This window comes from Mastigoproctus giganteus, chromosome 1, assembly GCF_048544385.1.
Source record: "Mastigoproctus giganteus isolate SK-2022 chromosome 1, ASM4854438v1, whole genome shotgun sequence".
Taxonomy (NCBI): Eukaryota; Metazoa; Arthropoda; class Arachnida; order Uropygi; family Thelyphonidae; genus Mastigoproctus; species Mastigoproctus giganteus.
In genome coordinates, this window is record NC_143575.1 from 199,696,103 (window position 1) to 199,721,088 (window position 24,986).

Consider the following 24,986-nt stretch of genomic DNA (forward strand, 5'->3'; position numbering starts at 1 on the left):
TGCGAAATTCGAAAGTGCTACATCAATTAGGAACAAAAACGGTTTCCCCCAACATAATGAATTACTTTATATGTATAATAATGATTTTACTGACTGGAAGAAACTGTCCACAATAAAACAATTGTACAAGGCGAAAACATGCGGTCACTCAAAGGATAAGCAATACAGCGATGTTTGAAATTTATAATGCAGTTCACTAGCTAATATTTCCAGAGGAATTATTCTGGATTTTTTATCAAATGAGCACCAGACCAAAATCGGACTAATTAGTAATTCCGCATCCTAGGATGAACTGACTAATTAGAACTCCAGCATCTGTGATGAAACGTCATGCACACCGATATCGTTTGGTACAGCAATAATGTAAAGAAACGAAGCAAAATATTGTAACAGAGCTATAACGCAAAATAATGTTAGAAAGTAAAAATGTAAAATATTGTTCTCTAAAACAATTGCAGTTTCCGCATCCTAGGATGAAACTGACTTAGAGCTGCAATGCTGTTTTATTATTATTATTATTATTATTTATTTATTATTTTTTTTTTTTTTTGTTTTTGTATGGGCGGCTCCTACAACAAAAGTCATCTCGGCCTCGTTGCTCTGTTCAATTTTTACGCATTGTCAGGGTAAGGCCAGTGTGTGTTGTGAAAAAAAAAAAAAAAAAAAATCATCCTGCTTAGGAATATCCCATGTTGGATGAAGACAGATGAAAAGGAAGACAAGAGAGAGAGAAAAAAATTTTTCATCCTGCACGGGAGAAAGTGACAGGAAAGAAAAACTGTTTGTGAGCTTATGTGTGTGTTCTGTATTGTGATGTTGTATTTGGGCATTCTGGCTACCTGGAAGCAGCAATCACCTGGCTGCCTCCAGGTACTCGTCCCTACTAGGAGGGCAAGATCTCCCCTACTAACTGCACGCTCTCCTCCCTGGGGAACTGCTAGTAGTAGTAGTAGTGGCATGTGATGCAAGAAAGCAAGTGTATGAGCTTATGCAGCATCAGCCAAAAAAAAAAAAAAAGTTTCCCAGGGAGGAAAGGAAAACTTGTATAAGATGAAGAGAGGGAAGGAGAAAAGAGGAGAAGCACTATCCCGGCCCAGGGAAACCCCAATCCAGGATGGATTGCTAGAACAACACAAGAAAAAAAAATAAATAAATAAGAGGCAATAAATTAAAATAATAAAATAAATAAATAATAATAAATAATATAAATGAAAGTTAGCGCTCTGGAAGTTTGACAATCTCTTGGCCTTCTCCCCACCAAAAGGGTATTTTTTATTTCTCTCTCTCTCTCTCTCTCTAGGGTCGGACTAGAAAGGGTGGACTCCCTCCCCTAAGGAGTTTTTTTTCCCTCAAGTGAAAGAAGGGAATTGGAAATTTCATGAAAATGAACCCTGTTTTTCTTCATTCGGTGAACGGCTACTCTGTCAGCGCAAGAGAAGTGAAATTACATTTGCAGCTCAGAATGGAATTCAAACATTGAAACACATGACATTTTATGGTGAATTTTTCAGGCGTTGTGTGATAATGAAAATTCAATTTTTCTCTGGAAATTTTTTGATGATATCAAATGCATATCAAGGAAATATTGAAGTATTCAATAACAATTACTTACAATTTCCCAATCCCTCACTACGAGTAATGGATTGTTCTTACAATCTGTTACTAGCTGCGCATTTTTTTTTTTTTTTTTTTTTTTTTTCGTTTGTACACCAGGTGAGATGCATGTGAAGTTCCTTCGATATCAGTTTTCGAAGTTTATAACGCAGCTATGAATAGAAATATTTTCTTGAAATTTCGTAAGAAGATCAAATATACATCCATGAAACTGCTGTTCCGATTTAGTCCTCTAGAAACAATTACAATAAAGCGAACTTTTTTTTTTTATGAAATGCGCATTGTAGTGATCAGTTTTACGACATTTTTTTTCTTTCCGTTTCCAGTATAGCTTCCAGTAGATGAATTTCCTTGATTTTTTTTAGTAGATATTGAAGAAAGGAAATGCAATATTTTAGTTTTTCAAAACCAATTCGTTGCAATTCTTTCGTACAACAATTACGAAAAGCAATAAGGCTACTGTTGTGAGTGAGCCATGCAAATTAGTGTTCGCAAGTAATGATGCTCAACTGTTTGTTTTCCACGAAAGTTGTTTACAGTTTCATTTTCTCCTTGGATCACCTTGGTAACGCTAATGACGTAAGCTTGACCAGTCAATTATCTCTCTGCGTGCGTTGATTCGTTTTAGCCAGAGGCGCCGAGCTGACGCGCGAATTTTGAACTAATGAAGTAACGCGTTTTATTTTCAAAGCTTGGATCTTGTTTTGCCGACATCAAAATTTAATAAATTGAAATGTGATCGTACATTTTTGCTGTTTTAGAGTGAATTAATAGTTTTTGCTGAGCGCTAAAGGTAGGAAATTAAAGAATATACTTCTGTTTATGTATATTGAGAGTTTCAATTTTGTATATTGAGTAGAAATTTCAGAAATAATTAGTTTCTATGACGAGGCCGGGTGTCAAATTACAGTTAAAAATTGTGCTCAAAAAGCACAGGCCTAAAGCAGGGTTAAAAAGGATGTAGAACTGTTGAAACGAATACAGAGAAGGGCAACAAGATTAGTGAATGGAACAAAGTGTTGCTCTTATGAAGAAAGGCTTAACTTTTGCAAATTACAGTGTCTGGAGACTACGCACCTGTGAGGTGATCTGATTGCGGTATATAAAGCCTTGAATGGTTTGAGCATGTTCAATGCTGATGGGATTCTTCCTCTTGCTCAGAAGAATCGCCTGAGAGGGCATAAATTCAAATTGTGGAAGGACAGATGTAGGATAGATGTGCGGCAGTTTGCCTTTAATCAGCAGGTAGTTGGTTGGTGGAACAGACTTCCATCCTTTGTTGTGGAAGTTGATAGCCTAAATAAATTTACGGCTGAGCTGGACAGGTATTTGGAACGAACGGAGGGGTGAAATGGAAGCGGTTTTTTTTTTATTTATTTATTTATTTTTATTTTATTTTTTTTTTTTTTTGGGTGATGCTGCATAAGCTTGCTTTCTTGCATCATATGCCTCTACTAATGCTAATTAGTCCATTGATTACCACTCTGCCTTTTCCCATTCAACCAGCCTTTTATTCATTGCATCAACTTGCTCTTAATGCCATACTTCTCCAATGTGACCACATCATAGTATCAAATCAAATTTGTCAGACAAGACTTCCTTCTCCTTAAGAAATCCTGCTGTGTCTGAACTATAACTGCAGTCTTGTCTAGATGATCCTGCAGTGCTGCTTTAACCAGTGATGCCATTATTTTCCCTAGAACAGAAGGTAAACTAACAGGTCTGTAATTACTTGTATCGCCCTTTGATTTCGCTTTGTGAACTTGGGACACATTTGCACATCTCTAGTCCAAGGAAGCTTTCATAATTTTGGTTAAGGGTTTGCTTACTTCCTTTGCTGCCTCCCTTAATATAACCGGATAGATTCCATCCACCCCAGGTGCCATTTTTATGTTCAATTTCAACAATTTCTCCCCCCTTTGCTCTCAGTTATTACAAAATCGTTTAGCATTCTGCTGGAGTTTGATAAGCTTCTGGCTTCCACTTCCCTACAGACTTTCTCATGTGTGAATGCAGATGCAAAATACTCATTCAGTTTATCAGCTACCTCATCAGGTTCATCAGCAATCAAACCATCTATATCAGGTGGACAAATCTGATTCATCCCTTCCCTCTTTGCTTCCGCTTAGAATTCTTTGCTGTTACTCTTTGCATCCTTTTCCAAGGATTTCTCATAATCTATCTTTGCTTGCCTAACCTCCTTTTTGACTTGATTACAGACTAGCTTATATCTACCAGTCATCAGCGTCACCTGATAATTTTATGAATCCCATGCATTTTTCTTCTCTGCCACGAGTCTCATTAGTTCACCTGCCATCCATTTAAGCCTAAACCTTGTATAGTATTTCTTAGTAATCAAAAAGGCTAGTAGCTTCCATGGTTACCTCCTTGAATGCTTCCCATTTAGAATTTGCTGTTGGTAAGACATCAGTTGGTCCCATTGTAAAGAATTTAAAAACTGTCTCAGACCACTGTAGTCACCTTTACGAAAGCAAAAACTCTTCCCTTTACCCCTGATGGTAGTTAGATCTTTAAGTAAATCCCACATCAGTACACTGTGGTCTCTGCCAACTAGTGGTTCCTTTACCTACAGATTCTTAATGCATGAAGAATCACTGCTGATAATCATATCAAGAGTATTGCTCCCTCTAATTGCCTCTTGAATATGCTGCTGCTGCTGTAGTAAACAGTCATCCAATAAATCCACAAAAGCCTTGCTTGTGTGTGCGTCAGGTGCACTTACAGTGAAGCATATCCTACTAAATTGTAACCGTTACATTATTGCTCTAAACACAATTTTCACGTTGCTTTCACATCTGCAAAAGGCCGACCGGGCTAGCCGAGTGGGTAAAGTACCTGCCCAGCAACCCAAAGGTCGCGGGTTCGATTCCCGCCTCGGGCTTGGATCAAAGTACTGCAAAAACCTTGGAAGGTGCAATATGGCCACAGAAGCCGATGCGCCAACAACTACCAAATCAAAAAAAAAAAAAAAAAAAAAAAAACATCTGCAAAATGTGAAATCTTTAACATTATCTCATCTGATTGGAGACAATGCAAATCTCGCTGAGTTTTTTTGCATTCTTGAAGCAGACACGATTATTAAACAGATTTTAACACATTTCAACTGTATTAGTAAATAGAATCAGGCACAATATGGCCTTAACAGCCCTTGTGCCATTAAGCAACAAACCAACAACAACAGACCAGGCAGAGACAAATTCTGCCCCATGAGCCTTGCACAATCTTTCCAAAGCCAAATTGGTTGACAAGCTCTCATCATATACTCCCTCCTATCTTATCTGGGCAGATATGCAGACACTTTCAAATTTAACACTAACTCATGAATTTTTTCAACTTTGAAATGTACTTGCTAAGTAAGTCTACAGATCTCCTACTCTTAATGTCATTAGTGCCAACGTGTACAATAGTATCACCCTTTGTGCCCTTAAAAGGTGATTTCTGCTTTACAACGTCATCTACTTTTGCCCCTGGCAAACATACCCTGGTCCTGTTCCACCTATCCTTTTTGCACAATATTTCTCTTGTCCCTGACAATAGGATCACCAACAATAACTAGCTCCTGTAGGACCAGTGTATTCTGTCCTGAAGATTGCTGCTGTGTTACCTGATGTACAAGAATGAGCTCTGGCATTGAGTTGGGCAGCTGAGTGCTTGATGAGTCCCCTCTTAATTCCTTCGAAGGCATCTACCTTACTCTTCAAACTCTCATAGAAGTCCATCAGAACGCTGAGTTGGCGCCTAATTTCTTAACACTCTCTGCACCTATCCGTTGACATCCTTCTTGGCTAGATCATGTCCTGTTCCAAAACGTTCCGCAAACATTTCACAAGCCGCACATATTTTTAGACTATGATGCGAACCAATGTAAGCAAGGCTCAAGGTGTGGTGCCCACACAGAGGAATGCCACTTCTCTGTGTTACCAGGCAATATTAGGTGGTGGATGACGCTCATCAACCGGTGCAATGCTACCACTTTGCTTGGAGACTTGAAATGGTAGAACGAACCCATGTTTAGTCTCCAGAGCAAAGCTCCGGCAACCCCCCCCCCTCCATCTTTTCCATCATGCAGTATGATTTATGTCTTTTGATGTTATGATGGACATGTTCTAAGTGGGAAGCATTCAAGGAAATAATTGTGGAAGCTACTAAAAGTTTCATACCTATTAAGAAATTTTGTTCAGGGTTTAGGCCTAAATGGTTATCAAATGAACAAATGATACTTGTGACAGAGAAGAAAAATGCATGGGATGCATATATATTATCATGTGACACAGAAGCCTATGGCAGATATAAGCTATTCTGTAATCAAGTCACAAAGGAGGTTAGGCAGGCAAAGGCAGATTATGAGAAATCTTTGGCAAAGGATGCTAAGAAAAACAGCAAGAAAAACACCTCTTTACTTATATAAATTTTAAAAGGAAAGGGATGAATCTGATTGGTCCATTTGATATCGATGGTTTGACTGTTGATGATCCTGCTCAGATAGCAAACAAACTGAATGAGTATTTTGCATCTACATTCACACATAAGGAGTTATTAAGGTTTGAAAATGGCAGAAGGTTATCAAATTGTAGCAGGGTGCTTAATGATTTTGTAATAACTGAGAGCAAATTGGAGGAGAAATTGTTAAAGTTAAACATACGAAAAGCACCTGGGGTGGATGGGATCTATCCAGTTATATTAAAGGAGGTGGCAAAGGAAGTAAGCAAATCCTTAGCCATAATTATGAGAGCTTCTTTGGACTCAGGGGAGGTCCCCTTGGACTGGAGATGTACAAATGTATCCCCAATTCACAAAAGGGGGATTGAAGGGTGACACGACTAATTACAGACCAGTTAGTTTAACTTCTATTCCAGGTAAAATAATGGAGTCACTGGTTAAAGATGTATTGCAGGATCATCTGGACAAGACTGCAGCAATAATTCAGACACAGCATGGGTTTGTTAAGAGAAAGTCTTGTGTGACAAATTTGATTGGTTATTATGATGTGGTTACAAAGGAACTGGTGAGGGGAATGAAGGGATCCTCTTACCAAGAGAGTCTTCTTAATTTCTGCAAATTGCAGCAGCTGAAGACTAGGCACCTGCGAGGTGATCTGATTGAGGCGTATATGGCCTTTAATGGGTTGAACACTCTGAATTCTGATGGGATTCTTCCGCTTGTTCAGATTACGAATCTAAGGGGGCATAAATTCAAATTAAGGAGAGACAGATGTAGAACAGATGTGCGGAAATTTGCCTTTAGCCAGCGGGTGGTTAATTGCTGGAACAAGCTTCCATCTGTTGTTGTTGTGGAAGTTGATAGGTTAAATAAATTTAAGGAGGAACTGGACAAACGTTTAGAAGGAATTGTTTTGTAATTTTTTTTTTTTTTTTTTTGGCTGATGCTACATAAGCTCATGCACTTGCTTTCTTGCATCACATGCCACTACTACTATTCTCTGACTTCCTCTCTTTGAAACGACTTTTTTCAGTCCAACTTTCCTAAGAGTGAGGTAGTTTTTTCCTTGGTGATTTTAATGTTCACACAAGCTGGCTTCCGTTTTCTAGTCACACAAACTCAGCTGACCGCAATGCTAAGAGCTTTTACAATTATTAATGATCTCACACAGATTGTTTATTTACCTACCAGAATACTAGACAATCCTAATCACACAGCTTGATCTTTTTCTCGTAAACAACCCTTTGAAGTACACACTCACCTCGACTGTGTCCTTCAACCCTTTGAAGTACAACAATTGAGGTGAGTTGTCCTCTAGGCAACTCAGATCATAACTTGATGGTCTCTTCTCTCATGGCCATTCCCAACCTCATGTTGTTTGCCATTACAAGAATGCAAAATGGGATGATCTGTGAGATTTCTTTCCCTTGGTTGGATTACCGTTTCAAAACTTCAATGTCAACATTTGCTCAGATAATGTCAGTGAAATTATTAATCAGTCCAAAATCGATTTTGAACAGGCTCAGAGTAGAAAACTTGCTTCATGTCCAAATGGAAGCTGAGCATTCTAGTCTCTTGCCAAAGCTATTGGCCGCAACTTTTGCTCATTTCTGTTCCCACCTCTGTCAAAATCAATTAGTTCTATTGCCCCTTCAGCCAAGGATAACGCTGACCTGCTAGCATTCTATTTTTCATCCAACTCTTGTATTAATGATCTTGATAAAACACCACCCACCATTCCCAGCATTCTTCATTCAATGCCTCCTGTGGTCTTCCATCAAAAGGATGTCAGAAGGATTTTGACGAATCTTGATGCTAAGAAAGCTCCAGGTCTTGATGGTATTTCTCCAATTTTTCTCAAAACCTGCACTCCTGAACTTACTCCTGTTCTTTGTTGCCTTTTTCACTTTCTTATTCCAAATGTGTTTTTCCTTCTGCTTGGAAATTTGCTCATATCCAGCCATTTTCTAAAAAGGGTTAAATCCAATCGCTCCCATCCAATTATCATCCCATTGCAATTACTTCTACTCTTTCTAAAGTAATGGAGAAATAAATTAACTGCCAACTCTTAAACTATCTAGAAATCTTCCACCTGATCAACGATCACCAGTATGGATTCCAGTGTGATCCACTGGTGATATGCTTGTTACGAGTAAAAGTTTGGTGAAACTCAAACAGTTACTCTGAAAATTTTAAAGGCTTTTGATTGTGTTTGGCCTAAAGGTCTTCTAAATAAGTTTCCACCTTATGGTTTGCCGACTGTTTTTTGTAATTAGGTATAAAGTTTTCTCTCTGACTGCTCACTGAAGGTGATGGTAGGTGGTGTTGCCCAAGGTACAGTTCTTTCTCCCACTCTTTTCCTCTTGTATATTAATGAACTTCTTCCATTGACCTGAAATCCTATCCATAGTTTTGCTGATGATAGCACATTATCTTCCAGTTTGAGAAACCTTTGCCCTGTTCACACAGCTTCAACTTTTCAAATACCCACTACCAGTTCTTTAAATGCTGATCTCCAGATAATTCTCCAGTGAGGCAAAGATAACTTAGTTGATTTCAAACCTTCTAAAACCCAGTCTTTATATCTTGCAAAAGGATTCTTCTGCTCCTATGCTCATCTTTGATGACACTCAGATTTCTAGGCAAGATCATATATTTCTATTGGGAATTACCCTCTCTTATAATCTCTCTTAGCATAAGAACATTACAAATATTGCTTCCTCTGCATCTAAAACACTCTTTTGCTCTCAGAGTTACTTTTCTTCCAAACAGCTGTTCACTCTGTACAAATCACAAATCTGCCCTACCATGGAATATTGTTCCCACAAAACTGGGGCGATGCTCCCAAAACCTCTCTCAGGCTTCTAGATTCTATTCGAAAGAGGGCAGTTACATTAATTAATGGCTCATCTCTAAAAAGTCTATCCACTCTGTTTCTGCTGCATGCCTTTTCTATAAATTCTTCCATGGGCACTGTTCTTCTGAATTGGCTTCTATAATTCCTGTTCTCTCTTTCAAAGCAGTCCAAACACATGGGTGATGTGCTTGGACTAGTCAACATTCTTTTACTGTCCAACTTAACTCACAGAAGCAACTTTTCTTCTTCCTCCTTTAGTCATTCAACTTCTGTTTTCTGGAACAACCTTCCTTCATATATATTTCCTGAAAATTACAATCAACAGAAATTCAAGTCTAAGGTCAACAAATATCTTCTTTCATTTTCTCAACCTCCCACCCATGCACAGTCCTAAGTACACAAAAATTAAGTAATATAAAATACTTTTAATTTGACTGTCATAATGTTTCTGGAAATCTTACAAACCATTAAAAACAAAGAAAATATTAAAATCAAGAATTAGAAAGGGATTAATGGCTACTATAAGTCATATTGATTCAGTACTTTCTTTCACGTGTAAAAACAGCAACTGCACATGCAACGTGTCAGTGTTCAAGAACCACTGTGGATGTTATATAACCACTTTGACTGCTCATGCATAAACTGCAAAAGATAAACTGAAGTGCTGATTTCAGTAAACATTGCTTTTTCTATGTATTAGTATACATCTGATAGGGGCTTCATAAAAGTGATAATATTACACAAATGCAAAAATTAAGTAATATAAAATACCAGTGTTCTCCCTAGGACCTATTAAATGGGCGCACCGCTCAGTGAATTTAACTGACCATTCGGCTAAAATTTAAGCGATTCTCATGGTACTGCATGGTAGTACTGCTCACTGATCTCAATCAATATTAATTTGAACTCACTATGCAATAGAGATCAATGCAACAGGAGCATATAATGCTAAATTATGCAATTAATTTTTGCTCTGGATCACTTAAGTCACATTTATATTTAAAAGAAAATTTTATAATATTGCAAAATATTACACTTCTCCACCCAGCTACTTCATAATGCCACCCAGCTGGCAAAATTTTCTGGAGAGAACACTGAATACTTTAATTTGACTGTCTTCGTACTGTATTCCTTTTTTCTGTTTTGAACTATAATCAACAATTACAGTCTATTCCCGATTAAGTGGCTGCCCCAATTATTCGAAGTTTCATGTAAAAAAAGTTAAAAATATAATGGACCCCACTTTACAACTGGTTCACTGTACCATCAGATCACGTTACGATGGAGTCACCATAGTAAAGTACCATTCACTATACAATGTGTAGTAAGCACCGGTCATTGTGATCGAATTTTAAATTGTGAATTGAATTTTAAATTGTGAATTGAATTTTAATTCTATTAAATAGCGATTCTAATAGCAAGAATAGGAGGAATATTATCCACAGGCTATAAAAGTAAAGATATATTAAGCACACATTTACCCTTTATTACCTTACCAATTAAAAAATTAAATGATACGTGAAAATCGGAAGAATATACGTGATAATCGGAATAATTAATACGTACTGTAATGTGTACATACTAACTAGTTGACATTTCTGTTCACTGACATTTGTGGGTGGGGATTAAAATTTAAAACAGTAAAAAGATAAGCAATCAATAACAAAGAACACAGCACATACAAATTGCAAGTAACATGGTATGTGCAAGTGAGAACAGAGTAACAAGTTACAAAGCTTTAAAAATAGGAATGAAGAAAATATCATGAAAATTAATTTTTTTATATGATTGAAGATTTCATGGAAGTGTGAACACATTTCACCATAATAACCCACAGAATTCCAGCTGTCGGTATTATCGCAAATTTAATAAGATCGAGTTTACTACCTGTTTATGATAGATTGCATTAACAGAAAAGCCCAACAAACAGGTGACTGCTAATTGTTTTTATTGTTTTATGGTTTTGACCTCCAGAAATCCGACCGAACCACATGGTACAGTTGGAGACAATTGTAGGATAATCTCCAGTGCTGCAGTCTCCTGCCCTGATTAAACGGCATGTTGTTCCAATTAAGCGAAGTAAACCCTGGCCATTTTCTCAATTGGGTTCTGTTTTTTAAGATTTGCCCCAAATAAATGGCTGCCCCAATTAACTGGTAGCACAAATAACTGGAATCCACTGTACTTTGTTATTGTTAATTTTTGCAAACTTCTTATAGTAAATTTTTAATGTGCAGCTAAAAATTAATATTGTATAATATTATATTAAAAAAATAAATTATATATATTTGAACATTTTAATATATAATTTCAATTTTTAATATATTAAATGAAAGCAATTTTTCAGAGAAATTGCCTTTGTGAGAGAACTTCAAAAATCTCTTCCTGAATTACAGTATTATTACATGGGTTTCTATATTCATTCTTGCCCAAAAATGAGGTATAAGGTAAGATTGTATGTAATTGATGTTATTATATGCATATAAATGCTGTCTCTTTGTAAGAATATTAAAAATTAATTTTAGGTTATTTAATTAAGTAAACTAAACAGCCATGGTTTGGATTCCCTTAAATTTTCTTTAGTTTAAATTATATTTTAATACTCTTACACTAAAATGGTAGATGTTAATAGTCTAAGTTTGTACATTAAACTTATGAAGTATTTTGAGGAAAATAATGTACTGAACATAAAAGCACAAAAGTCCTTTCAAAGACATTGATCTCTCAATTTGTTGCCTCGGTGCCACACTACAAATAAAGCAGCACATCTCTGAAAAGAGAAATATAATTGTACTCGTTTGAATTTATAATGTGGTGCTGCCTACTAAGGTTTCATGTTACTTGTTTTTTCATCTCCCACTAATTCAAAAACTACCTACAGTCTTACCTCAGTTGTTTTTAAAGATATATTGTTTTCACATAGTAACAACGAGAAAACAAAACTAAATATTCACTCAGGATGGGCACTACTCTGCAGGAAGCGACTACATAATTTCAAATTTCGTAGACTTTATATTATTTCTAGACTTTATATTATTGCTATTTGATATCTGATCAATTAAACACCTTGGCAGTCAAATGAGGACTTCACTCACAAGATAAGATAGCTGCTTTCAATTTTTCATCTTTCAGCCACATACATAGTTGGTATTTGTTGCACAGTCTCAGTGCAAGAAATACCAACCCATCACTGGGTTGTCATTTGTTGCACTGAGAGGAGGGCTTGGTTTTCCATTGAAATACCAAATAACACTGAAATGGCCATCTGGGAAAGTGGTACTGTAGCATTACATATAAGCAGGGCTGTGCTTATTTGTAGTGTAGTACTAAGGCAACTCTTAAATTCCACTTCCTACACATCTACAAACTCTAGATGAGTGTGAGGTTATACCATCTTATTGAAATTAAATACTCTGGCTGCTAAGATGATGAAATTAGGAGATAGACAGGTCTTAGTTATAGTATGTTAACTTTCTGCCATAACTGTCAGATTCTTGTTCTGTTAATTTTAAAAGTAGGGCCCAATCGTACTGTATGTTGTGATCAAACCTTGCATCTTATGATCTGTCTTTGAACGACTGTCTGTTCTATTAAAAAAGAAAAAAAAAAAAAAATGCATATTCTCATTAATTTATATATAGACTTAAGAGCATGTTTATATTCTTCTGTTAATTTTAAAAGTAGGGCCCAATCGTACAGTATGTTGTGATCAAACCTTGCATCTTATGATCTGTGTCTTTGAACGACTGTCTGTTCTATTAAAAAAAAAAAAAAAAAAAAAAAATGCATATTCTCATTAATTTATACATAGACTTAAGAGCATGTTTATATATGGAATTAATCAAAATTTTAATTGATATTACTGTATTTATTTTTGTTATATTTCTGGTTTCAACTCCTGTACTTTCACACTTTTCTTCAAAGCTATATGACTTCAGATTGATATAGATAAATGAGAAATTTCATTCAGAGAACATTGTCCAACCAACATGTTCAGTACCTTATCTGAATAAAATGAACACTAAGCATCAGTTTGCCTTACTCCACTTCAAAATAAGTTGCCAATTGCAAACTGTCCATTGCCAGTTTTTAACCTTTATAACTACTGGCCAGTTTTTTTCTGGACATAAGAATTTAACTATTTTCATCACTGCTTCTGTGATGTTCACCTACTTCAGTGATTTACACATTAAAATGAAGCTTTGCACTAACTTGTTTGTCTATTTACATTACTTATCTCCTGCCACCATCCTGAAAAAAAATACAGGGTCATCTGAACACTAAATGCAAACACATTTAGTTTTTAAATTATACATACTAGGTGTGTTATAGTCAAGTGTGAAGGTCAGATACTGAAAGGTGGGATTCCTGCCATTTTGTACTAGCTCAGATTGGAATGTTAGCCCATTAAATGGATTCAATAACATTAACTCAATGAAGATTTCATCGTCAGTTAACCTGCAATACTCGTTATCACTCCTTATTAACTAGCTTATCAAATGGCAAGTTATGGGATCAGTACAAAACAGTTTTTCCACACAAGCATCCTAAAATATAAGGTAAATTATTGTTGCAATAATGTGTAGTCAAGGCATATCAGTTAGATGGCATATTGCAGCTCATTAATATTTAGTATTAGCTGTAAGGATGCCACAGGCCTAAAAAATAAGAAGTAGATAAGAATATACAAATTATGTTCATTACTCCTCACATAGGGAACTATCCAGTTGACCTTTGAATTTCTTCAAACTGCCTGCCTCAACTACCTGTGGAGGCAGCTTGTTCCAGTAATCAACAGCTTACTGCCTAAAAGTAAACTTCATACAATCTAGTTTAAACCTCTTCTCCTGTAATTTGAATTTAAGATCCCTAGCTCTGGAATTTTTTATAACAGTGAAAATGCTGCTTTTGTTCATTTTATTTACTCCTCTCAAAGCTTTAAAAACCTCAGTCAGGTCCCCTCTAAGATATTTAGTATGATGACAAAATTATCCTCAGTTATTATTAATAGGGCAAATGATACAAGGAAGTAAACTCATTGCATTTTTTTATCCCCTCTAATAATTTGTCTAATTCTTCTTTGAATTTATTCCCACTTCTACAACACTAGATGGCAGTTTGTTCTAATAACTAATCAGTCACTTTCTGAAAGCAGATTTTTGCATATCGTTCCTACAATCATCCTTTTTAAATTTTTGTTGTTTGATAAAGAGTAAGAATGCTATCAGTATTTAGTTTACCCAATCCGTTTAAAGCCTTAAACATTTTCCTCAGGTGCCTAGTTTCCAAGCACTGCAATTTGTAGAACTGAATTCTTTTATGGTAAGAGTACCCTTTTATGTCCTTGACTGCTCTTGTGTTCTCTGCACCTATTCCAACAGATCCTCATCCTTCTTAAAATTAGGCTTCCAGACTTGTATATGATATTTAGGATGCACCCTGAACACTGTCTTATGCAATGAGATAATTGCATAAGGCAGTGTTCCTTGTCCCTGCTGGCAAAATTCCTGCATATCATTGATAAAACCTTATGAGCTAGCCTAGCAGCCTGTTGACATTGACTAGAGAACTTCATGTCAGACTGTACAGTTACTCCTAGGTCTCTTTAGTTCTCCACCACCTTTAGTTTGGTACTACCCAATTGGTATGTTATTCTGGGATTATTGCTGCCCATATGTTATCAATGGTAAACCTCAATTGCCATTTTTCAGCCAATCTTTCCAAGTCTTGTTGCAGTAGTATGCCTTAATTCCTGCAAAATTAGAAAATAAGTTTGATCTGCCTTAATAATTATTGGAAGCAGTAAGGAGTCCAGCCCTGAACCTTGAGGGACTCCACTAATAACATTAAGTGTTAGAAGAATATTACACCAGAGTAAATTCCATCCATCCAAAGTATTTAAATTTGTGTTGTCTGAGAAGAATAAGGATGCTATCAGCATTTAGTTTACTCAATCCATTTATGTGTGCCATACAAGAATTGTCAACATAATGATTTGAATCATTTTCCCGAGTTAAAAAAACTAATACTCAAATATACTAAACAAACCAGTCATGTTTATTGAGGCTCTTTTTCACCTTTCTCAGTTTATAAATAAACTGTTGTTGTTAGGAATGTGAACTCCAGTCGTGCCTCATCTTCATTCAATTAAGGTAATGATATACATTTTTGGAAAATGAAAATCCAACAGTTATGGCAAAATTTTCAGGAATGAAGATAACATAGAAAGTATAAGAACGGATTTTTTTGCCACATTTACCTTTTTCATGCTGGAAGTTACAGCCTTCAGGATTTGTATTTTCTCTTCAAGTAAAAACTGCTGGCATTGCTTCCTTACTTTTCTAGTCACATGTGATGTGATATGGAAAGTTTTTTTTGACTGATGCTTTATAAGCTTGCTTTCTTGTATCATTTGCTACTACTAATGCTACTCATACATTTAAATTATTCCTCTATCACAGTGGTTATCAATCGTTTTGGGCTCATGGCATGCTTGAAAAATAATGTGAAAAATTGATGCTAATTGTCATATATATTGTCAAATATAATTATGTGGTGGTTATAACTAAAAAAAACAAAAAAAAAAAAAAAAAAAAAAACTATATATTCAATAAAGGAAGAACCAATCTATTTTAATAAAGCTCAAGCCAAAGATTTTACATAAAGTTTTTACAAAATTAGAAGTTTCCATTGAAATATTTTAATGGGACACCTAAGCATGATGCTTTTGAAAAATTTCCGTATGTTAGGGTATATTTCAGATAAAACTTACTCACATTGTCTTCAATGCACATCAGTTTTTCCCTTTTATTCAGTTTAATGTTTGGTAATGTTGAGAATCCGAACTCTCAACAAGTAGTGAAAAACGGCAAACAAAAAAATTCTGATGGCACGATTTTAAATTTCAAGATACTCGTCCTTGATTGAAATCTGGAATACATCTAGGGGGACTTCAGCATGTTTCATTTTAAGACTTCGATTACATTAAATTGATGTTAATTGTTCTTTTTCAGTCATTGTGAGCCCTAATCCAGATGAAACAGACATAAAAGGGTTCGTACCCAGTCAGAAAACTCTATATATGGAGAGTATGGGAAGTATTCAATGGAAAGTATTTTTCAATGTTGTTTTCCAATGCTTCTAAATGGTTAGTTATGAGAGCAGTGATATCCTTTTTATTGATGTCAAGTATTAATCGAAACATCAAGTTTTCCATTTCTTGCTCTGTTCAGCCAAATCAACAGTTATTTTTCTTAAATCCTAGTAGTTTGTCTGCAGAAGTAAAGATGTTATCATTGCATCCTTTCATACTGTACTTGTGTCATGATGTTATACCTGTATTCTTGTATTAAAGCTGTTCAAATGGATGAATATTTCTGCTAGATAGCTAGCCTCGCACACCATAGCTCATTATTTAGGTATTTGTAAAAATTGATCTTTTCTTCTGATTGAAATAAAACTTTCATTTCATCTTTTAGTTCATAAATGTGAAACAATACCTTTCCTCTTGATAGCCATCTTACTTCTGTATACAAAATTAAATATTCATGCTTAGCATCCACTACAAAGCTGATTTAAGAGACAGGCTCTTAGTGGTCTTGATTCAATGTAATTGACCATTAACAGCCTGATATAATTGATTTCAACTCATTGATTAGTGTTCTTCAAACAATTTCCTCTCTGTGCAGAAAGCAATGAGTAAACATTGCATTTGGGTTTTCTTTCTCTACAAATGAAATAAAATTTCTGATAGACCCAGTCATTGATGAAGCACCATTAGTACAGACACCCACATGACTTCCATGAAAGTTCTAATTTTTCTAAGTAGCCAGTCAAAGTATCAAAAATGGCATTACTTCTGCATTCTTTTAGCTCTTTGCAACATAAGAATTTGGTTATAATTTCAGTTCCATGAATAAAATGAACAAAAGCAAGTAGTTGTGCTTTGCCACTAATATCAGTAGACTTGTCCACTTGTAATGCAAAAATCTGATTTTTTAGCCTTGTAGATACTTGTTCCTCGATGTTAAAAGCCATCCCAATTATTATTCTTTGAATAGTATCATCCGATATGGCTATTTTAGCAATTTCTCTTTCAGCTCAGTACCAAACAATGTTCTGACAAGCAAATGACAAGTTGACAAAATAAGGGACTCGGCTAATGTGTGCAGTTTCTTTTGCAATACAATGATTTCTGCTACTTGATAAGAAGCAATTTGAGCTTTTTCAAAAATAGAGGACACTAATTCCTGACAAATCTCTTCATGTGAAAAAAATCTGAAACTTAAATAACCGTCCATGTACTTTTGGATAACTTTGTGCCTCTTCAGTTGCATGTTCCTGCTCAAATTAAGCTGGCTTTTATCACTTCTGGGCCTCCTAATATAATCTTTGTTGCAGTATTCTCCTTCAAGTCTTCTGATGAAATTTTCCACTTTACTTTTAGGGTGGCTACGTAAACATGAGAAAGTAACAATTAAATTAAGCAATAAAAAATAAATGGCTAAAATGCTTTATGTAATTATACGAATGTATTCAAAACATTGATTATATCTCTGCAAATCACTGAGCACAACCGCCTGAGAATTTTTTATTCCTCTTACATGGACTAGCCACCAATGGGAATAATTTGCTTAAATAGCTCTCTCAGACAGCTGGCACCACAGAGAAGGTAATGCTCACTGTAATAATTATATGGAGGCAGCATTGGGCTACGTAGACTTAGTTTGGGTGTTCCCATCATGTGTGCCACTGTCTCTACTCAGTTCCTGCTGTAATCGCTGATCCCTTGAGATTAGAAATGCTGAGGCATTAGGGAAAATGCAAGGTGACAGCAGAAGGAGGTTATAAACAAATCATAACCGTCCCACGAAATGGGTATTCCAGTGGGAATTCCCCAGACTGGTATTGGGACCATGCACAGAAGACAAACTCCATCTCCATATGATAACTTCTCTATTATACCGGGTTGGCACTAATTCCTGACAAACAGGTGATAGTGCATAGGAGTGCATTTTTGTTATTTTTTATTACAAATTTTAAAATTTATCCTTTTAATTTATCTTGCAGCACACTTGGAATAGTTTTGCAGTACACCAGTTGAGAACCATTGCTCTACTGGGCACATTGGTGGTAAATATCCAACAAAGTGACTTCAATTTGAAAATAAAAATATCTGTTAAAGTGCCATCAATGTGAATGTTAGTATTCCTTCTTTATTGGTTTGACTTTTGATATCTATCATTAATTCTTTTGTCATAAAAAATAATAAAAGGAAAGTTTTTGTTAGGCTTCACGAAGCCAATTCTTGCATATAATTGTCAAGTGCACCAAAGCAAGAATTTAAAATTAGCAGTGTCTTTTGATCCATTAAGGCCTTGAATGGTTTGAGCATGCTCAATGCTGATGGGATTCTTCCTCTTGCTCAGAATAATCGCCTGAGAGGGCATAAATTCAAATTGAAGAAAGACAGGTGTAGAATAGATGTGCAGAAGTTTGCCTTCAGCCAGCAGATGGTTGATTGCTGGAACAAACTTCCATCTGTCATTGTAAGAAGTTGATAGCTTAAATAGATTTAAGGCAGAACTAGACAAACATTTGGAGTGAGTGGATAGGCAAAATTAGGTTGTTTTTTCTTTTTTTTTTTTGGCTGATGCTGTATAAGCTTGCTTTCTTGCATCACATGCCTTTAATAATGCTAATAAAAGATGGGCACTATTTTAACCATTTGATCTGAAGTAAGTGAATGGAAATACTTACTAGTGTCAGAGGTTGTTTATGCCCAGAAAAGTACCAGGAAATGCGAGGCACGGTTTTTTTTTTTTTTTTTTGATATTGGTTTCTTTCAAGTTTCATTGACAGTGAAGATAATGCCCATATGTATACGTTAAAAAATATGTTATGAAAAAGCACATGTGTGAAGCTCAAGAGTGAGTTTATTTTAAAATATTTATTAAAAATATACATTCTAACAAAATAAAAAATTTCACAAGTGTGCTCATAAAATAATGAAATTTAAGATGCCATCATAAAAAATGAACAATATTTTGAATTATTTATTGTCTTTATTCCAAGAATAACAATGGGAAGAAGTCCACTGTATGTCTACTAATGTTATATTTTTCACATGCCCAGTAAATGGTTAACTAAGAAGCAACCAATAAAATTTTGAAGATGAAAAGAAAGCCCTTTCTATGGTGTAAATAAAAATTCCCAATTATGTAACAAGGCACTTGAGAGGAGATCTGATTGAGTCATGGGTGCCTTGTGGTACCCCTACTGAATTTTCTGCCTGTTAGAGCTGATTCTCTCTCTCTCTATATATTGGAATTATGTCTAATGACAATTAGATTTAAATATTAAATTTTTAAAAAGCATAAATGAGGGTATTAGGTGCTATTAAGTATATATATAATCAGAATATTAAACTGTTAAGAAGCAAAATAAGCAGAAAAAGGAAAATAACAAAAGTTATCATATGTCTAATGCTTTGTTACAAGCCACACATTTTTTATATATATATATATATATATATATATATATATATATAGAGAGAGAGAGAGAATTAAATTTATAGAGAGAATAAAAATTATAATTTTTTATAAGAATTTAACAGTATAATATATTAATTAATTATTGGTTTATGGACCAGGGACGCTGCTAAATTTCAGCAGAAAGAATCCAACGACCATAATGAATATATAAGTGGAGAGTATAAAGGTACGTAGATAGTGTCAAAGTGCTAACGGAACTGAAATTGTAATTACGGAGAACAAAGAATAGAAAGATGATAATAAGTAATTAGAAGTACTTGATGCTTTCTGTCCTGTGATTTCAGCACCTTCTTCTGGGGACAACTGCCAAAATCAAAGGAAAAAACGGCAAGAAGTGCAGCCTCTGTTTCTGACATGAAATATATGCAGCACGTGGTACTTGTAGAAATTCAGTATTGAAGCTAAGGATTAAAATTTAAATTTAAGTCATATGGCTTACGTATATTTCGTTACTGACCTGACCGAGGCAGAATACAGAGATTAAGAAGTAGGATAACTTACTGAGGCTGAGCAGGTATATGATTGTAGAGAAGGTCTGTACTGCAGAGGCCAGATAATAAAAGTATAACGTAAATCTGTTCTGAAATATTTATGGTGTAAGATAGTGACCCAGTGTGTAAGAAATTGGAAAGTTAAGGAAATAATCAAATCATCTTTCATTTCATTTTCAATTATTATCATCTTTCTATTCTTTGTTCTCTGTAATTACAATTTCAGTTCCATTAGCATATTGACACTATGTACCTTCCTTTATACTCTCCACTTTTATTTATATATATATAAATAAATAAATAAACAGTCGAACTTCCCTATAATGAATTTAATAAATCTGGCGAAAAAATTCGTTATAGAGAAATTTCGTCATACAGAGAATATATCTTTTTTATTAGAAACTTATCTAATTAGAAAATGAAAACAAATCTACATTTATTTTTAATGTATTTTATTTCAAAAACATACCGATTTAAATTATGTTTGCACAGTACAATTAAAAAAAATTGTCTGATTCTCAAAGAAAACCTCACATTTGTTCAGAGCATTAAAAACATTATCAGGAACATTTTCACAAAACTGTAGACCCATACGAACCATTTTAAAAGCGTTAATCGTTTCTTCGCGAGTTGGCTTTCTACGAGTTGTTCTGATGCGTCTCTTCAGCGTCATCGTTAATTTCTTCGTGATCATGATCGCGTCTAACACTGTTCAGCAGTATTTAATCTTCATTTGGATGTTCTGCTGTGATCTATATAAACATAACTATCCATTGTTATTTCATTTTCAATGTTTCCAGACGATTCTAATAATGTCCAAAACTTTTTCAGTTGTGAAAGGGGCAGTTCATCTTGTTCGTCCAGTCGTTAGACTTCTGTATTCAATGCAAATCCCACTTTCAAAAAACAATTTTGAATAGTGTATTCAGTGACATCGTTTATCCAAACTTTTGCCAGTTCAGAGATGCAATCTCTAAGGTTAATTGTAACCTCCAAGTTTCTATTTTCTGATAACGCATTGACAATCTTCATTATTATTCTCTTTCGATAATGAAATTTAAAATTTTTAATAATGCCTTGGTCCATTGGCTGGAGTTTTGATGTTACGTTTAGTGGTAAAAACAACTTCGCACTTTTAAGTTTGGCAGAAATATCAGCAGGATGTGCCGGACAGTTGTCAATTACCAACACTATTTTCCTTTTTTTCTTTTGTTATACGCTTGTCTAGTTTTAATATGCATTCTTCAAAAATATCACTTGTCATCCATGCTTTTTTATTAAATGTGTAGTCAACTTCCAAGGCTTTTGTGCCTCTAAAACATCTTGGGTTTTTTGATATTCCGACGACTAAAAGTCTTAATTTTTCACTTCCTGTCATATTTGCTCGAACTAGCACAGTGATTCTTTCTTTGCTTTGTTTTCCACCAAAACATTTATCATCCTTAAAAGCAAGTGTTCTATTCGGTAAACATTTAAAGAATAAACCCATTTCTTCAGCATTAGAAACATCCTTATGCTCATATTCTTCCAAAATCTTCTTTAAGGTATTGTTCCTCCAACTGTTGCAATCTTCTTCGCTTACATTAACATTTTCTCCACAAATAACCTTTTCCACAATTCTGCGGCGCTTCTTAAATTTATCTAGCCACCCAGTGCTCGCATTAAATTCTGTATGTCCAAGGGACTGTGCATATTTCAGAGCTTGTTGCTTAATTATTAGGCCCGATATTGGGATATTCTTTTCACGTATCATTTGCACCCATTTTAGAACAGCTTTATCAACATCTTCGTATATACACAACTTAATTCGCTTCTTTTCCGCTCCTCCTTCAATTGCATTTAAAATTGATTCTCGATTTTTTTTTAATCGTAGATAAACTGCTTGCAGATATGCCATATTTCTCCGCAACATCTTTTTTCTTAAAACCCTAGTCAATATCATAACAATCTTTGCTTTATCATTAATACTTAAACATTTTCTCTTCGACATTGTTTTCGCAATTGTAAAAATTACTGGACTGCAGCTCTTGCCGATACATGCTGCACTGGCCATATAGTGAATTGTTAGTACAGGTACCTCAATGACGTTCACTTGCCAATTCAACAGTATCACTCACTTTGAAGAAATATACGACTTTGTGAATTTTTTTTATTCTGCTTTCATTCATATATACGCGAAAGAAAATTTATGATTAACGTATGCTGTATGTTACTTTTCAGGAAAAAAAAACAAAAGCATATAGCCTATGTAATTGATGACGAACGAAAAAAAAAAAAAAATTCATTAAAACCATCTACTGGGGGTCCAGTTAGACGAGAACGGACATATCATATAATGACTTTTTGATTTTTTTTTTTTTTTTTTTTATGAAAACCCCAAACACGAAAGGTATCAAAACCTATAGTACTTAGTACCGTGCATGGGTTGAATGAGAAGTATGGGGAGAGGGGGATGCCGGAAACTTTGCTCTAGAGACTAAACATGGGTTTCCCCACTTCATTGACATGAAGGTCACGTGGTACAGTTGAGGTGAGAAGCGAATGTCACTCAGTAGGCATTACTAAAAACTGACTATGGTAGCATTCTATGTATTGCTGCCACAACATGCTAAAGGTTTACCGCAGCGAATTTCGCTTTCCCCTGAGCCAACATCAATTTACAAATCTACCCTATTTATTGTAAAGTTTATGACCACTTTTAAGAAAACCCATTTGGTTTAATAACTGTAACAAAAATGAAACAAAGACCCTCCTACGGGCGTCAACAGCCACAAGTGTTCACTAAAAGGATGATTATTTAATTCCAGATGCTAATGTGAAATTTCGGAGGGAAGGAGGCAGTATATTTGAGCCGCTGTTTAGCAGTAAATGCTTGAAAATCTTCAAAAATGCTTTTACTAATTTTTTTAAAAATTCGTTATAGAGAGAGACTAACACTTCGTTATATGAGGTTAATTTTACATGTAATTTCGTTTCAAGGTGCAATGTTTTGCACGAAAAAATTCGTAATATAGAGAAATTCGTTAAATAGAAGTTCGTAATAGAGAAGTTCCACTGTATATATAATATTAAAAAATTGGACAAACTGTATGCATATCATGTGGATATGCAAAGAGTGTATTAGAAGATACCTTGCCAAAAAATTGTTGGCATCAGGTAACGCAAAGTAAGTAGTTCTCCCCCACCCACAATACCTTCAAACTTAAAATAGAGTAATTACAAACACCTATTCAATTTCAGTCATTTGTAATGACTATCTTTCACATGGAAAAAAATAAAATAACAATGAAAAGAAACAGTTTGTTTTTCATTAATTTGTAGTAGTTTTGATGTCCACCAGGAGCACTACTGTAGAGAAAACGATGCGTGATTTTGTTTAAAAAAAGTTCAGTCATTATCACAAGCAGGAAAGGCTTTGTGCACACTGCAACAGAAATCCTAGGAGATCCTCTATGTACAAATGGCACTGAAATATTGTGCAAAGTGGGTGTTATATGATGCATAGTTAGAAAACTGGCAGGGCTATTGTGAGCAGTGAAAACAGCAAAATGAGTGAAGCAAGCATATGTCCAAAGTTCAAAGAATAAAAATTCATGACCAACTTTGGAAAGTGCAGAGTTGATAGTTGTAACTAAAACCCTACAAATTACAGGTGGTTAATTCTCAAGCTTCTGGATTAATTGTAGTAGATGAATTAAGAGATGAATATTTGAGAAGTTTCATGAAAGATGGAGTTTATCACTTATCATTATCACACCCATTGTTGAACTGAAAGATGTGGCTATTATTGCTCTACCCAAGTAACTCTTATTGTGTCCATTAAGTGTGGGAGGAAAGTGAATTTCATTGAAAAATGGATTTCCACAGCTCATCTTGAGCATTTACAAACTTGACTTATTTCTCTATATGGCCACATTTGTTTTACTTTAAAATGAAAATTTAAGTTGTAAAGCTACTTTGTAGCTATGTTCTATTATATAAATTCTTCAGAATTTAAAAGTTAAACGTAGCTTGAATTCCAAGATAATTCAATCACTTAGTCTGAGGTCTAACACTTTATTATTGTTATAGGGACAGTATTTTCCTTCTTTACTTTTGTGTCCAGAGACCTATACATGGCACCCTATAGAAAAATGTCGTCCAAAACTAGATACTTCAAAATATTCTCGCCTTGAAGATGATAACAGCAAAGGTATATCTCTCTCTCTCTCTCTCTCTCTCTCTCTCTCTCTCGTTTCCTTCACACTGTGTATATTTTCAGTTGTGATATCCTGAATTAAAATTAAAGAATTGATAAGAAATGGTATACTAAGTTATAAAAAAATTCTTTTCATGTTGTTTTTAATACTTCTGTACTGTACTCAATATTTCTGTGACTAAAAGTAACTATACCAAATAATATAATCATTTGTTATTAAATCTTAACACAAAGAATTTTGTTAATGCCAATAAATATAGTGTTTGGTGTTTGAGTATCAAGACTTGAATGCATATTTCTGATAAATTGTACCACATGGTGGCAATGTTTTAGTGGTCATTAGACATGCTATGGCACATACAGGAAAGTCTGCAACTCATTCCACTGCTTCAGTTGTTTGTGTCTTAATGATTCATGGCATTTAGCCATAACCCTTGGATATGGCTAAATGCTATTGGTCTGGAAAATGCTGTGCATCACAGAACAATACAGTTGCACGAATATTGGAAAGACTACAACTCGAACTTGCCAATTGGAGGGTTGAGATTCATAGTGGTGTCAGTCTATTCTGATTTTTGAGAGAACAAGGTGTTTTGTGTTTGCATTCATAAAAAACAAAAAATTTAATTTAATTTAATGAATTGTGAGACACCTGGAGATTAAAAAAAAATTAAAAATTTACATGAGCTTGACAGTTATTGTTAATATTCAATTTTTTGGTCAGCAATGTTTATATAAGTGACTTACACCATTATGTTTCTAAGTATTTACCTATTTTAAAATGATAAATTACTATAAGGAGATGACTGTGA

At 34.8% G+C, this 24,986-nt stretch overlaps 1 protein-coding gene across 2 annotated transcripts in view; it reads left to right on the forward strand.

Moving 5' to 3' along the window:
• The window catches only part of Ate1 (arginyltransferase 1), a 169,158-nt gene that overhangs the window by 131,765 nt on the left and 12,407 nt on the right, over positions 1 to 24,986 (forward strand). Inside the window, exons 11-13 of one of the 2 annotated variants that reach the window (XM_090375480.1) lie at positions 11,280 to 11,379; positions 18,002 to 18,064; positions 24,048 to 24,168. In XM_090375480.1, coding sequence (XP_090231606.1) covers positions 11,280 to 11,379; positions 18,002 to 18,064; positions 24,048 to 24,168 — 284 coding nt within the window. The remainder of the gene's footprint in view (positions 1 to 11,279; positions 11,380 to 18,001; positions 18,065 to 24,047; positions 24,169 to 24,986) is intronic. The other variant, XM_090375488.1, reaches the window with a different exon arrangement.